The sequence below is a fragment of the Crassostrea angulata genome, chromosome 4 (genome assembly GCF_025612915.1).
Source record: "Crassostrea angulata isolate pt1a10 chromosome 4, ASM2561291v2, whole genome shotgun sequence".
Classification (NCBI taxonomy): Eukaryota; Metazoa; Mollusca; class Bivalvia; order Ostreida; family Ostreidae; genus Magallana; species Magallana angulata.
Genome location: NC_069114.1, coordinates 45,680,459 through 45,696,896, shown reverse-complemented (window position 1 = coordinate 45,696,896; position 16,438 = coordinate 45,680,459). Strand labels below are relative to the sequence as shown.

General features: G+C 33.8%; 1 protein-coding gene across 18 annotated transcripts in view; it reads left to right on the top strand.

Annotated features, from left to right (window-relative positions):
• Window positions 1–640: 640 nt before the first annotated feature.
• LOC128179258 (phospholipid-transporting ATPase IF-like) overlaps window positions 641–16,438 on the top strand; it is a 35,428-nt gene continuing 19,630 nt past the window's right edge. For 15 of the 18 annotated variants that reach the window (XR_008243052.1, XR_008243053.1, XR_008243051.1 and 12 more), the window contains exons 1-15: window positions 641–854; window positions 4,201–4,332; window positions 6,062–6,151; window positions 9,131–9,211; window positions 11,097–11,204; window positions 12,046–12,174; window positions 12,566–12,782; window positions 13,163–13,244; window positions 13,378–13,519; window positions 14,121–14,202; window positions 14,634–14,749; window positions 15,201–15,359; window positions 15,611–15,780; window positions 15,919–16,061; window positions 16,310–16,413. Coding sequence is in view for 15 of the 18 variants with exons in the window: in XM_052846626.1 (XP_052702586.1) it covers window positions 822–854; window positions 4,201–4,332; window positions 6,062–6,151; window positions 9,131–9,211; window positions 11,097–11,204; window positions 12,046–12,174; window positions 12,566–12,782; window positions 13,163–13,244; window positions 13,378–13,519; window positions 14,121–14,202; window positions 14,634–14,749; window positions 15,201–15,359; window positions 15,611–15,780; window positions 15,919–16,061; window positions 16,310–16,413 (1,788 nt within the window). In the remaining 3 variants the exon portion in view is untranslated. Of the gene's footprint in view, window positions 855–2,717; window positions 2,953–3,549; window positions 3,712–3,835; window positions 3,999–4,200; window positions 4,333–6,061; window positions 6,152–9,130; window positions 9,212–11,096; window positions 11,205–12,045; window positions 12,175–12,565; window positions 12,783–13,162; window positions 13,245–13,377; window positions 13,520–14,120; window positions 14,203–14,633; window positions 14,750–15,200; window positions 15,360–15,610; window positions 15,781–15,918; window positions 16,062–16,309; window positions 16,414–16,438 lie in introns of those variants that run through there. The other 3 variants (XM_052846635.1, XM_052846637.1, XM_052846636.1) reach the window with 3 other exon arrangements.

Below are 16,438 nucleotides of genomic sequence, written 5' to 3'. Positions count from 1 at the left end.
TTGACCTTTATGTCATTTTGTTCGGCCAAGGTAGACGCTTCCATCCCAAGTTGTCCGAAGTCTCTATAACAAATAATAAAAAAGTTGGAAGTGATTTTATACAAATGTAAATACTTTCAGGGGCAATAACTTCTAGAAGGGGGGCTCAGATTCTCTCGGTATGAATATATTGAAGAACCCTCGAAGTTTACTGAAGACATTGGTAAAAGTTCCAAGTTTCTATCTCTTATGGTTTCAGAGGAGTAGCGATAACAAGCTTTTCGTACATAAGGGCAATAACTTTGTAAGTTCTGGGAGTTATCGAGCAAAGGGTCATTTGGTACCATAACTTTTAATGGCCAATAGCATAAAGAAAAAATTGTTTCAATATCTCTTGAAATAAAAAAGTTTTCCCGTGGAAAATAGAGGAGAAAAATAATAATAAAAAACATAAGAAGTACAAAAGGTCTTTCACCTGAAAGGTAGAAAGACCTAATAAAAAACATAAAGAAAACAAAAGGTCTTTCACCTGAAAGGTGGAAAGACCTAACTATAAACACAAGTACATGCATACACTTCCAGGGAGGTATAGCTATGCTTTGTATATGATTTGTAATGTGGGATGCAGTATTTTGAGACGATCCCTTGATCATGTTAATATTCGGAACGCTTCATGTATCGTCATTGGCGCGAGAGGGTTATCACATGAGTCAGGTGTAAACGAAAGCGATGGCAGACGCAGGTGGAAAAGAAAAGTGGGGAATGTTCAAGATGTGTGCTCTGAGAGCAACTTGATTGTAAAAGAAAGGATTTTAAAACACCTCACAATAGAAACTACGGAAATGTCACAGTTAAACACAAGGAGCCGACGATGGGTGTGTACATTTCGAATTTTCTCGATTTTCTCCAACAGTATTGCTGTATGTTTTAATGCATTTGAAGTTAAATCGATTTTTGGAAACTGGGATAGTAAAATGAAATTTGTTGTTGATATATTAGACTAAAAGCGTATGATTTAACGTTAAAATGTTAAAAAGAAGTGTCTTTCTATTCTTAATATCATTTAACAGGTTAAACTGTTAAATAAGACTTTTCTTCAGTTGTTTTCTGTCATGTCTAAGTGATATATCTAGGGAGAAATGACATACAAAAATTGTATAGAAAATAAACTTAAACAAAGGGGGTACAGTGTTATGTTACCCCTTATTTATTAAGATTTGTCCCCAAAGTCAAGTTGGGTTTGATTGTTTACGATTATGTCATATGCCATAGAGATATTAAAATAGCTTACAAAAAAGTTGCGACAAATCAAGATTATTCTGTGTACATTTTTCCCACTTTTAAACCTTTCTGAAATTTGTTTTACTTGATACATGTGGGCTGAATAAACCCCATTAATCGAGGATGAATCAAACTGCTTTCCTTTTGTTAATATGCATGACACATGATTGCTTGTTTTTTTTTATTTTTGTATTTCCATACAGAAATTATCTTTAAATTATTTACTTTGAATATTTGTCTTTGAAAAGAGACCAATTCTGCTGATGCAAAAGGGTGAAAGTCTATAACTTAATTTTTAAAATAATTGGTCTGTATGGAAATTATATATGATACTGTATGTAATAACCAAAAAAAAACCAACAACAACAACAGATCAAGCAACTTTAAATTTGTTTCTCTGCAACTACAATATAAGCAGTGTCTTACGCAGAGACCAGGGAGCTTTGGCAGATTCTGTCATTAAGAGGGGGACACATCCTCTGGATTATAATATAATGATTTCATACAAGGATGCTGTAAATGTTGGAATTTACAGGATTAGGAATGTTTCTATTTATTTAAATACTGATATTTTGAACTTAATTCTCCTTTTCTAAAATTTCCAAAATCATTATCTATGATATTTCTTACAAGTGCAGCAAACTAACTTATATTACATGATTTGGGATTGATATGAGTAATGAATTATATAACACTTAATTCTGTCAGCATTGAAATTTATGAATTTGCTTTTATGATAGAAAAATATGGAAAAAAAATCTAATAGCTAATGTTTCTTTTACAATAATTATAACATACACTTGTATGGAGTCATCAGACAATCACTTTGTCTTAGAAGTATGCAAAATGAAGAACTCTAATCCTTATAGTTTTGTGGTCTCCAGTTGTTAACACTATGAAAATCTCCACATTTAAAATATATTTCCCATTACAACTCTGATGGTCAAGATTCAAGAATGCTCTAACATTGCATCATTTGCATGTAACTTATATGAAAATACCTGGTAATATAATACAACTTCTTTTGATTTATATTCAAATACAGTTAAAAGTTAAAAAGCAGAAAATATTTGCATAAACCAAGATAACAACACTTTGAAGTTTATTTGTATTACTAAACATGTACCGGTATGCAGCCCCATGCATTGTTGCTCAAATTCATCTGTAATTTAGTAAGATATGCAGTTAATTATTTGAGCCACATTAACATTATTTCACAAGAAACAATGCTCCTCCTTGACATTAGCACAAAAAGAAAATAATCCAGACTTTAATTAAAGCTCATTAAATCTTTTTTCCCTTCTAATTATATCCTGTAATGTGCAAACTGAGACAATGCATGCAATTTCAGACAATGCATGTTCCAGAGTCCTACATGCAATGAAGTATATATACACTTATGAGTTGCAGCTCTGTATAACTATAAGTAAGCATTGAATCCTGTTTCAATTATTGCATTATTTTGTTGTATAATGCACATAATAGCAAGTACACATTCACGGGTATGTGAATGTGGCGTTCATACTAGTTTGATGATTATAAACATGCAGTGGCAGAAAAACTCAGGAGGGGGAACGCTTGACTAGAAATTCAAAGGACTTGGGTTCAAATCACACAGGGCCTTTTTTCTCTGCATGTAATCAAGATTTGATGGCTTACGCTCCGGTCAGGTGTAACTTAATGCCTGAACAAGTAAGCAGCCGTTTAATGTTAGGTAATGTGTCTTTTGAGAGTTTGAAAGTTAAAGTTAGTATAGGTATATTATGAAAATTTTACATGTCTGCTTTCAAACATTCAGGTGATTGCTAGATCTTCAATACATGTTAGAAGATGAAGATGTTTAAGGAGTCCAACATAAAGTGTGGGATTATTAAGATATGCAAAGTCATTCATTGCACTTTTTACAGTAGTATTTATTTAATAAATATCAATTTATTTATTTTTTCAATTTTTTAACAAATGTGGATTGTTTATACTTGGTATTTATTGTGTGTGCATGTAAGACTAAAAGCAACATTCCAAGACATTGCTCTGAGTACAGTACTAATACCTGATTGCATTACATGGTAAATATCTTACAAGTACTTACATGAAGGTGTATGCATTGTAAATTTGTAAAATGACCCCCTCTCATCTCTCTGTCAACAAACTGTCACCATCCTTTAAGCTTGCTAAGTGAGTCTATCAGCTGAACAGAGTATTGTTTGTAAAGGTTTTTATGTAGACCCTGTAGTGTGATTGTGTGTCCAGTCTATGCGTGTGTCATACCACAGTTATCTTGCCTCGAGAAAATAAGCTGAAATGATGTTGGTGTTGCTTTTAATTACTACAGATGTACATAAATTGTTGTATCTATCTGTGAAATCAATTTGATGGATTTGTACATACCTGTGTTCTAGCTGTCTGCAGACTTTAATTTTGTGATTATTGTTTTTCGGTGCTCTCCAAATGGTGAGTCATTGGTCAACATGCGTGGACAGTGTTAGTTTTATATCATCCTGTTTCTAAATTCTCTAATGTCTAATATCTGAAAGATATCTGTAAAGTTTTCAGACCTGCAAGGAAAAGATATTTCTTATTTTAAACACATTTCCTGTTTACTGTGTATACCTTTATAAAAAGAACAGGATGTTTAAAAGGGAATTATGGATTTTCCACATTTGGAAAAAGCTTAAGAGTACACCTAAAACTGAAATTGAGTGAAACTAATGGTATGAAGGAGTAAAATGAAAAGAAAGGTAAAATAGTTGTCTTATGGTAATCAATTTCTTCTTGAGGTGGCAAGTATATATTAACTAAATTAAATATTGATTGATCTTAGGGTCTACATATACCTAATTTACTGAGTACCGGTACTTATACACAAACACCTGATTTTAACTTTTGATATTCATTATCATATTGCCAGTGGATGGAATTAATTGAGCTTCTTTTTTAAAGGACTGCTTCAAGAGAGAGTTGCCAACAGACAGGACAATCTATGTGGATAACAAACCTTCCCCGAGTGAGAGCCCAGAGGTTGCCATTCACCAGCATCATCACTACCCCAACAACAGGGTGGTGTCCTCAAAGGTAAGGGCCATACACATACATTCACCATCAATACCTCAACAACAGGGTGGTGTCCTCAAAGGTAAGGGGCTGTACAAACACATTGACCATCACTACCCCAACAACAGGGTGGTGTCCTCAAAGGTAAGGGGCATACACATACATTCATTATCAATACCTCAACAACAGGGTGGTGTCCTCAAAGGTAAGGGGCTGTACAAACACATTGACCATCACTACCCCAACAACAGGGTGGTGTCCTCAAAGGTAAGAGACTGAACACATACATTCATTATCAATACCTCAACAACAGGGTGGTGTCCTCAAAGGTAAGGGGCATACACATACATTCATCATCAATACCCCAACAACAGGGTGGTGTCCTCAAAGGTAAGGACCGCACACATACATTCATCATCAATACCCCAACAACAGGGTGGTGTCCTCAAAGGTAAGGGACTGTACACAACAGGGCGGTGTCCTCAAGGGTAAGGGGTGTACACTTACAATCAAGATTACTATCACGACAAAAGGGTGATGTCCTCAAAGGTAAAGGGCTGTTCACAACAGGGCGATTTCCTCAAAGGTAGTTCATTGGTTTTTTCACTATTTTAATTGAATCACCCTGAAAAAAGTATTAATATATTATTTACAATTTATAGTCATTTATGATAGAAATTCATCTCTCCTTCTGTTCGTGATGATGAATAATTGAACACAAATGAATAAATACAATATAGCTACAGAATTTATACTCAAATAAACCTTGTTTGAACATGGTTTATAAAGTATAAACAGTCAAAACCAGTTTATACTTACATATTTACACTTTACTGTGTTTTTCCATTAAATTCGGTGATCTTCAAATGCCTCTAAATGCAACAAGTAGTCAAAGGTCAAATTGACGAGTTTTATTATGACGTCACAAACGTTGAACGCTGTAAACTGCAACATCACAAGCGAAAATCAAAGTTCACGCTTGTGGCTGTTACTGTGGCTCTTCCATTAATATTAACTTACCCTTAGGATAAGATAGGAATTTTAAGGTATAAATCACATTTGCAGACAAGGCAAAAAGTTAAAAAAAATGTAAATATAAGCATTAAATCATGATTTTTTGAAGTATACACTCTCATAACTGCAGCGGTGTGTGCATACAAATTTTCATAACGCGCTAACGTGCGTTACTCAATTTGTATGCACACACCGCTGCAGTTATGAGAGTGTATACTTCTAAAAATCATGATTCAATGCTATAATAAATTCTGTAGTTACTCATATAAATTTAATAGCTGTTGAATTTATACCTATGGTACATGTAATTTAATAACATTCATAAAATGGACATAAAAAGCAAAAGTGTAATGAAAATATTGTCATGTGCATGTGTAGGTATTGTTACATGTAGTATAACTTTAGCTTATCATTGAAAGAAAGAAATTCTTATTTTTAAATCTGTATACAAGGTTATTTTTGCCCCTTGTTACATGTATTTTCACCCTTCTTCAATTATAAAAGGTTTCACCTTGTCTTGAATTCCCCCAGACAAAATAGTGTTTTAAGGTTAGATATTTTGAGACAATGGAATTCGTCCAGTCTTAAATTCACCTGCTGACAACGAGGGCGAAGGGGGTGAAAATTAAATAGGAGTGAATATTTCCCAGCATACAGAGATTACAGTACTTTGATTGGATAGATTTGAGGACATTTATGAATATGTAGATGACTCTATAAACTTTTTTACTTTCAGTACACAGCCTGGAACTTTATACCAAAGAATTTGTTTGAACAGTTCAGAAGAATAGCCAACTTTTACTTTCTGTGTGTGGGAATTATACAGGTATGGCAGTGAGACAAATGAGCATGCTATAGAGATACTTTTTGTGGGGATAATATTTCATGGATTTGTGATTTAGTATTGGTTTTTGGGGGAATGAATTTTTCTGCTTTATAATTATCAAACTAAGCAGTTAATCGCTAAATAAAGTCGCCGCTTATAAAAATTGGTTTACAGTAGTTCTGCTTTTACATTATCTTGTATTAATTATATAAATACTTAAAGAAAAATAATGGTTTGATCATTAATAAAAAACGTTCAAGGTATGTGTAAATGGAAATACCGGGTTTTATACCCATATACTTGTGTGGGTCTTCCAAATCATAACTGTATAAAGCTTTGAAATAAACCAGAACAATGTATCAGATATATACCGATAACGGGTTTCTATGCCAACAGGCATTTTATTATATTTCATATAAATCTGTTGTAATTTAATATACTCTTTTTTATATAAAATTACATAAAAATTATCAAGCACTTTTCTCATATAAATATTGATCATTGCTGGGGTTTTACAAGTACCGATATTGTAACAATACTGAATTTATATACATACACACACAGTATGTTGATGCATTAGATGTACTTGACATCTCATAACTGCAGTCAACAGAATGTGATAATGATTCTTTGTAGAAGTGCCTCTCCTCATCATTTCCTGCCCATATTTATTTTTTTTCACTCTGAAATACATAGATTACTATTTCAAGGGCATAGCAACTTAATTGAAATGGCGCCCCTAGTTGCGCAATGAAACAGAAACAAGATACAGGTCAGCTTGTCTGCTGTAATATGAAGTGTCTTGAAGTGTGTGGATAGTTTATCTTAATCCGTTATCTCAGCCTTTATCAGAGGTCAGTTTGGTCAGCTATCAGAGCTCGACTTAACCTCAGACAGGTGGAGATCGATATTATAGGCACACACTGGGCATGGAATATCTCAAGTTGTCTGTTTATTCTGATTATCATATTATCCATCTCACTTCACAAAATGTACAATACATGTATATTGTAACTCATCTATCAAAACACAGATTTCATCTGTTTATTCATATGTGTGAACTCTGTAGTTTCTTAATCTGAGTTTTTTTTTCGAGGAAAACTGAATTTAGGCCAAGGGGTCAGTTTTGGAGTTATAAGCATGTCATCGTAATAAGTAATACTTAAGTTTTGACAATGATTGATTTTTTGGGCAATTTTGAATGTTAAAGAGACCCTTATTGAAATTTTTGAAGCTTGAGAATTGCATTGTGTACAAAATAGGATGCATGGTGGCTAAAAATTTCACAGATATAAGGTTCAAACCTGAAAGCACAGATATTGGAAACAAAAAATGTTTTTAAAATCTAATTTAAAAAAGCAAGATGTATGCATTCCAACTGATATTGTGCATTAGACAATTGATCACACCATCAGTCTGTTAACTAGACAGTCAACATTTTGAAGTTTTCCTCAAGTAAAAGAACACTAAAACAAATTAAATTTTAATTGTGTGAGAAGAGCTGAAAATTGAAGTCCTTGTTAGCTACCTATATATCTTATACCGGTATAAATTTAAGGTAAACTGCATTGGGCTTCAGACATTTGATCCTGTTCTGCATCAATCTTACTCATTAAGATCATTCCAGTTCTTCCTAATGTGTATGAGTAGTTGCTTGATTTAAATTGTGAATGAACTCTCTTGTCTTATGCTCAAGCAGTTCGAGTAAAAATATATGTACAAAATTTATGTGTGATAATGCTAGAAATTCCCACTCTCTTGATTACGAAGAACTAGGCTTTCCAGTAATGCCTTGTTGGTTCTTGGGGAAAACCAGTAGTTATGTAGGACCATTCCTCTTGTTCTACACATTGACAGGCCATCAATCACCCAGCGGAAAGTTTGTTTTGATGGAGAAAGTCAGCAACAATTGCTTGCTGAGGAGCATTTAAACATTGGAGAGGGGGGTAGTTTATGGGAGCCAGGGTTTAAAGTTGCCATTAACTAGATAAAATCACAGGTTGTAACAGGGGAGAGGAATTCATGGGGGAAAGTAAGAGATTTACAATCCAGCATTGAAATCTCAATTTCAACCATTTTCTTAATTTGCATGAGTATTAGATTTACTGAAGAACAGCACAGTTTGAAGCCTGTTTATGTAACAGAGCATCATCCCCTCTTAAAATAAGACTTTAATAATGATCAAGTGGTTTTGAACCTTACAAGATTAATGAATAATTCATTATTCGGTTTACGTACAAATTTTAAACAAGTTTACAATTGGTGGATTTTATTTAGTAAATATACTAGTAGCTAAAGGGAATCGCTAGGTATGATATTGATAGATTTTGATTTGTTACATAACATTACCGTAATTTTTTTTATCAAAAAAGTTTCTAGATAAAAAAATAACCACATTATGTATATTTATATATATTTTATCAGTTATATAAATTTTTGAGGGTAAAGGTAGTTTCTTGTAGTTGTGTTTCAGTTTATCTGATTGTTTTATGTAATTGGGTCCTAGTTAATCTGGTAATTCCTATTTGTTGTGTTTCAGTTAAGCAGTAATTACCAGTAGTTGTGTTTCAGTTAATCAGTAGTTATCAGTAGTTGTGTTTGAGTAAATCTGGTAGTTACCTGTGGTTGTGTGTTAATATCAGGTAGTTACCTTTAGTTGTCTCTCAGTTAATCAGGTAGTTACCTTTAGTTGTCTTTCAGCTAAACAGGTAATCACCTTTAGTTGTTTTTTTGGTTAATCAGGTAGTAACCTGTAGTTGTGTTTCAGTTAATCATGTAGTTATCTGTTGTTGTTTTTCAGTTAATCAGGCTGAGGTAGTTACCAGTAGTTGTCTTTCAGTTAATGAGGTAGTAGTAGTTACCTTTAGTTGTTTTATAGTTCATCAGGTACTTACCTTTAAATTAGTTGTTTTTCAGTTAATGAGTACTCTGTAGTTGTGTTGTAGTTAATCAGTTAATTATCTGTGGGTTGTTTTTCAGTTAATCATCGACAGCCCGGTTAGTCCAGCCACCAGCATTGCTCCCCTGGTGTTTGTAGTCACTGTCACCGCCATAAAACAGGTGAGAATCCAGGTGTTACATTGAAGCTTCATCATCAGACACATTCAAGATTTGTCATGAAAATGACCACTGACTGTCATTTGATTTTGTGAAGTGTAAAATTCATTTTCCATTCGTAACACCTTTTAACTACCTTAAGCTAAGGGAGAGGTGAGAGATAGTACTTGTGATGTAGCACCATGGCATAGACTAACAAACACTTTTCAATACCATCAAGTCAATATTACATTTTGAGATCATTGTGATTTTGCTCTGTAATTGGTTTACATGTTTGCAAATCCATAATTATAAGTCCTTATGATAATTATTGTCCCTATGACAATAAAAGTGTCATTAAATTTTTATTTTTGGTTTGATAAAAAAATTAATTCTAAAAAAATTAAAAATCAAAAACATTTGAAAGCTCTAAAGTATGTCATAACTTCATGCTAAGTGCATTTTTTTCTCCATTTGTTGATTGTCAATAGTGTTCTATTGGAAATGTTTATATCACTCAACATTGGAGAATGTAATCAGGAAAAAAAATCTCTGGCAATTTGAATTCAATCTTTTTAAACATGTTACTTCATCTCATCAAATAGGGTGTCAAGGTTTCAATTTCTCTGGGTGTTTCCAATAAGTCCTGATTGATTTAATTTTCAGACAATATTGAATGGGATATACATATACTTAGTATGTTAAGCTGTTGATGAGAGAGAGAGAGAGAGAGAGAGAGAATCGATGGCTAAGTTGTCGATACATCCACATACTTAGTCTGACAGACACTCCTTGTACACAATCATTAATGTGTTAAGGCCTGTCAGAAGAACTTTTTATTTTTCTCTGTATCAGTACAAATTCAGAGCATCTGTTTTCTACAGACATTTTTCTGTCTGTTTTGTTTACAGAAGCAGTACAAGAGAATTCAAGTGATATTGAATTGGCAATTTTTATTAGATTTTTTGTATAGATGAGCATCTGTTTTCAATGATGACAGGTTTCTTTTCATGGGCTTTATTTATTTTCCGATCCCAGTCAGTCATATCGTACTTTTTGTGTACATATCATTATGCTCAATTTTTTTTTATTGTAAACAAGTTACAATTCACATCTTTTATACATGAATCACAGATAGGGAGAGAGAGTATGAACGCTGAAGTCAGGCTAGATTTCAACATCAAAAAGGGGGAGTTCTGTATGGTTGGTTTAAAGGAGCATTAACAATAAACAAACCGTGAACAATTGCCCACACAGAACTCAGTCTGTGATCGCAGTTAATATTTTGTGTACTGGAAACAAAATTGATATCTTAATCTTCCTTATTTATTTTAAAAACTTGATGAGTTTGTCATGAGCAGACAATAACAAGGTTTAGATATAAATTTAAAAGTGATCAAAGTTTGATAAAAGTATATAGGAGGGGATGGGTTAAAGAGCGCACATTTCACAGGTCTAGTCATTTTACATTATGAAAATCAGTTATTATTGTTCACAAGACTTTATATTATTGGTACTTTCGAATGTTTTTTTATGCACGAAAAATGGATATAAATTATGCAATAAATATAAATCCTTGAAATCAAAAGTGATTCAGGATTCTATAATTATTTGTAATAATTATATATTTATTTTTTTTTTTTTTTCGGGGGGGGGGGGGGGGGGGGGGGGGGTTGAATTGGGTTGGATGAGGTAGGAGTGGGGGGGGGGGGGGGCTGGGATGGGGGAAGGGAGTGGGGGTGAGGCTGAGGGGTGTGGATGGATTAGTGGTTCTAGATGAAGACTATAAGAATACAGTTTTGTTGTTAGACATTGAACTTTGATATTTACCCCTAAAGCCAGAGATGTAGATCTTGTGATGTGATTTCAGTATTTTTTGCCAAGCTAATTGTAGATTTATTTCCGGCAGGGTTATGAGGACTGGTTACGTCACAAAGCAGACAATGAGGTCAACAACAGAAAGGCGTTCATCGTCCATAACGGCCAGCTCACCCAAGTCAAGGCACAAAATATCAAGGTACATACACTGTCATATAGTGGAAAGTAGAAAACAAACTAGTGATTTGACAGGAGATCAGATTTAATTTGATCTCAGATTTAATCAGATAAACTACATGTAAGTGCCTTGGTGAATTACACAGGGAAGCTTTATAGCCAATTGCAATGCTAAAAGCAATTCTTTAGTAGTTGGTCACAATTCAGGTCATTTTGAACTGATCAATTAGCATATATGCTTTTTTGTAAGTATGATAAAAGCTCTAATACTTGTCATGAAGGACTGAATATGTTTCAAAATGTACAGAAACCAATTGGCTATTAAACAGATCACCAGAATTAGTCCTAATTAGACTACAAGAGACTATATGAGTACTGTATATAATGTGGAATCATTGTTCGTGGGGGGGGGGGGGGGGGCAATGGTCGTGGCTTTCGTGGGTAACCCTTGCCCACAAATTTACATCCCCACAAACCTATACAACAATCCTTTGTTTAATATTTATTTAAAATATCCTGATTACATTACCAACGAAATTACGTCCCCTTGAACCAAGAAAAATTTTGACTATACCCACAAACATTGACCTCCACGTCGAATAAAAATGATTTAATAGTAACGTCAGAGTTTCCATATTAATTGCCACACTTGAAAAATCAAATCTACATGACACAGTTTTGAATGTGCAATAAATGTATTATAACTTATTTAAAAATCATGAGTCTTGTATTCTTGGCACATGGAGTATATTGACAAATTTAACTAGTATCAAAATGACATCTAGTTGAACTGTGAAAATTCACAGAAAGCATTTACGGTATTACGGTATACTACATGTATTTAAATTTTCTATTTGATACAGGTGGGAGACATAGTGAAAGTGAAAGTAAATCAAGGCTTTCCATGTGATCTAGTGATGCTCTCTTCATATGATCCGGAGGGAAAATGTTATGTCACAACAGCAAACTTGGATGGGGAGACCAACTTAAAAGTAAGACCAAAGTTCTGGGAAATATAGCCTTACACTTATGATAGATATTTTAAAAATCTGTACCGATACATTAATGACAACTAGCTTACTTTGTATTCTCTCATAGCACCATATACATTGTGAATTGATTGGTTTAAATGACAACTAGCTTACTTTGTATTCTCTCATAGCACCATATATATTGTGAATTGATTGGTTTAAATGACAACTAGCTTACTTTGTATTCTCTCATAGCACCATATACATTGTGAATTGATTGGTTTCTTTATCTTTTAAACTATTCTTTGAATTAATTCATTGATAAACCAGATTTAGTTTTCACCATATGAGTCATGATTCCAAAGCTTATATCTTTCATTAAAAGACCATATTTTATATCATTAAATTTCAGACTCATTTTTGTGTGCCTGAAACTCGTGAGTTCCAGAAGGAGAGTGATTTCACAAATCTTTGTGCCACAATTGAATGTGAGCAACCGATTCCAGATCTCTACAAATTCATTGGTCGAATAACTGTTTACAACAACTCAGACAGTTGTTTAAAATCCCTGGGGCCAGAGAATGTCCTACTGAGGGGAGCAAGGCTAAAAAATACACCTTACATTTATGGTATTGAGATTTCTAGATTTAATTGCATGGGTATCTTCTATATGAAGAAAGTTTAGTTATATATATTAAAAATTCCACAAACCAAGTTTTGGAAACTTATGGTATTGAGATTTCTAGATTTAATTGCATGGGTATCTTCTATTTGAAGAAAGTTTAGTTATATATATTTAAAATTCCACTGACCAAGTTTTGCAAACTTTTTATAAAGGTAAACTAGATGCATTATGATTGGTCAAAGTGATAATTTTGTTAGTAATTTTCATATTGCAAATTCCACAACTTCTGAATAATTTCACTCAAATTCTGATATTTTTTTCATAGATAAAAACTATTTTGCATTTGTTCTGTTCTATCATTTTATTTTTTTTTTCAATCTTTAGGTTGTGCAATATATACGGGTCCAGATACCAAAATGGCTTTGAATTCCAAAGCTAAAATTACCAAATTTTCTCGTGTTGAGAGGTACTGTATTGTAATTATTGATAGCTATATTATTTGATAATTATAATTTCAAGCTCTGTTGTTTCACAATACCTTAATTGCTGTTACATGTTTTAAGAAGATATTTATCAAGCCACCTTATTTCTTGTTATAGGGGTATGAACAGCTACCTTATCATTTTCCTTGTGATACTATTAATAGAAGCTACAGTGAGTACTGTTTTAGCGTACTGGTACATGAGCCAGGACAGGTTAGGGAATCCGTGGTACATACCTGATGCCAGACAGAGCTTGACTGTAAGTACTGCTCAACTGTAAACACAACTGAAATATACAAGTAATGCCCAACTGTAAACACAACTGAAATATACAAGTAATGCTCAACTGTAAACACAACTGAAATATACAAGTAATGCTCAACTGTAAACACAACTGAAATATACAACTAATGCTCAACTGTAAACACAACTGAAATATACAAGTAATGCCCAACTGTAAACACAACTGAAATATACAACTAATGCTCAACTGTTAACACAACTGAAATACATGTACAAGTAATGCAAACAAAAATACATGCAAGTATTGATCAACTGTAAACACAGCTTATATGTAAATATCAGTTCTGTTCAGCTGTCAGATATGTTAAGAAAGTACTAGTCAATAGAAACCAACGCCCACTCACTGGGAACAAAAACTTTAAGTTGATGTTTTGACCTACAAAAGTATATTGTCGATGAGTAGATTAAGTTTGAACAATTATACAACAAAAGCTCATTTTGGTACCAACACAAATCAGAAGATTTTGAGTGTATTTTGACAACATCAGTGTGATTGTTTTACATTTATATGACAGCATAACTGATTCGAATTTCATTGGTTCTTTTGCATGTGACAGGTACGACATGTGATTTCGGATTTCCTGTCCTTCATGATTCTGTACAACTACATCATTCCTATATCTCTCTATGTTACTGTGGGTGAGTAGAAGACCAGAATCCGATGGATGATAATCATAAAATTAAACATATTCTACAAATTTATCAACTCTCAGTGAACAATTACTAAAATGTGTATTTTTCATTTAGAAATACCGTGGTTTCATTAATATTCAAGGGTATCAATTTTCGTGGATCAAGTGAAAATCACAGTTTCAAGGATATGTAAATTTGTGGCCAATGACCCCATCAATACAAATTGATAGTAGAAATTGCACTTCACTCAACATTTAATTTCATGGATAAACTTAACAAAGAAATCCACGAAAATTGGTATTCAGCGAATATTGATGAAACCACAGTATGAGATGAAAATCTGCATCATTGACTGTAATCAAGTTGTTTTTTAAATGATCAGGTATAATGCTGTATATTTATTGATAAAACAAACATATTTCATGCATTGTTTCCAGAGGTGCAGAAGTTTGTGGGGTCGCTGTATCTACAGTGGGACCTAGAGATGTACGATGAAGAGACGGACACTGCCGCCAAGGCCAACACATCTGACCTCAACGAAGAGCTTGGACAGGTGGGGACTGCTAAACAGTTTTGAAATGTGATCAAAGGAGGGGGTGCAAACTAGGTCTTTCCTTGAACACATACTGTATATTGTTTAACTGACAGTTAAAATAGACTTTGGGCTATTTCAAATTTAGAATTACACTTTTTTGTTTAAAGAGGGATTCTTTTACATTCGGAAATTTAGCCCTGTTTTATATTCACCCATTGACCATGAGAGGGAACAGAGAGAAAAACATTTTTGTTAAAATTTACAATGTTTATCATACATTATCTTCATTCATTCTAAAAAGAGCTTAGTTAGCCTCTTAAATTCTCCAGACTTACTTGATATCTGTTCCTGAATGTTTATATCAATTGTAACTGATCATCAAATGAAATGACCTTCAGGGACCCTGTGAATCTTTGGTATGATATTTGTTACTGATGTTCCTACATGTACCCTCTCTGTTTCCTGGTAGGTGGAGTACCTGTTTACAGATAAAACAGGCACTCTTACAGAAAATGACATGCAGTTCAGACAGTGCTCAATAAATGCTGTCAAGTTCATGGAAGTGGGCGGCCATTTACATGAAATGTCTCCAGATGGAGGCCAGAGCATTCCAGTCATCCATCTCACTGTAAGTCAAATACTAAAAACATGCTGTGGAGGGGAATGCATTTAGCATAGCCTGCTTTTTTAGCTCATAAACATTTAAAGTTTTATAGCATACACATGATTTGAGTACAGTAAGAGTTTGCTTAATTGCCTGTTATAATTAAAGTTATTAGTTCTGAACTTTTTGATAACTGAGAATTTGGCATGTTGAACCAGGAAAATGCCCATGACTGATAAGTATATCAGTGTTCATGTTTCAATGGTTTTCTTCAGCCTGAGATAGAAGAATTCCTAGAGTTACTTGCCCTTTGTCACACTGTGAGGGTGGACCATCACAAAGCCAATCAGACGGGAGCATCCACCCTCTACAGTCACACGGGGATGGAGTACGAGTACCAATCATCTTCCCCTGATGAGAAGGCTTTCGTCGAGGCGTGTCGCAGGTAACGAGGACTAGTTTTCTTACTTATTCTCTCTTCAGATGAAATTCTCTTAAACCCGACTATTTAGCTCAATTATAATTTGGTGAATGGTTGTGAATGAAGAAATCAAGAATGATAATAAATTATGCATTGCTTCAGGTATGGTGTTGTTTTCCATGGAATGAGAGACAACCATCTGGAGGTGACATTCCACGGAGAGATGAGGCGGTATAAGCTGCTTCATGTTCTGGAGTTTGACGCCACCAGGAAAAGAATGAGTGTCATCATACAGACAGAGAAGGGTGGGTGTCTTTGTGTGTTTACTTGTTATAGGTCAAAGTTCAGATCAAGAGGAATTCGACAGAGGGTCTATAGAGTAGCAGAGTTGTTTTAAGGTTCACTTTCAGTTTGCTAAAAATTGCAATCATTTTGAATATTTAAATACATTGATAATGATTTTTTTATTTTTTGACTTATTAAATAGAATTTGTAAGGTGTTGAATTTTTGGTCACCAAACTTTTATCAAATTTTGGTTTCTTGTAATTACAGATGAAACTGTCCTGCTATGCAAAGGTGCAGAAACAGCTGTTCTGAAAATAGGGACTTCAGGGGAAATCGATAAAACCAATCTCCACATACATGACTATGCTGTGGTAAGTTACAAACTATCAAAAGCAT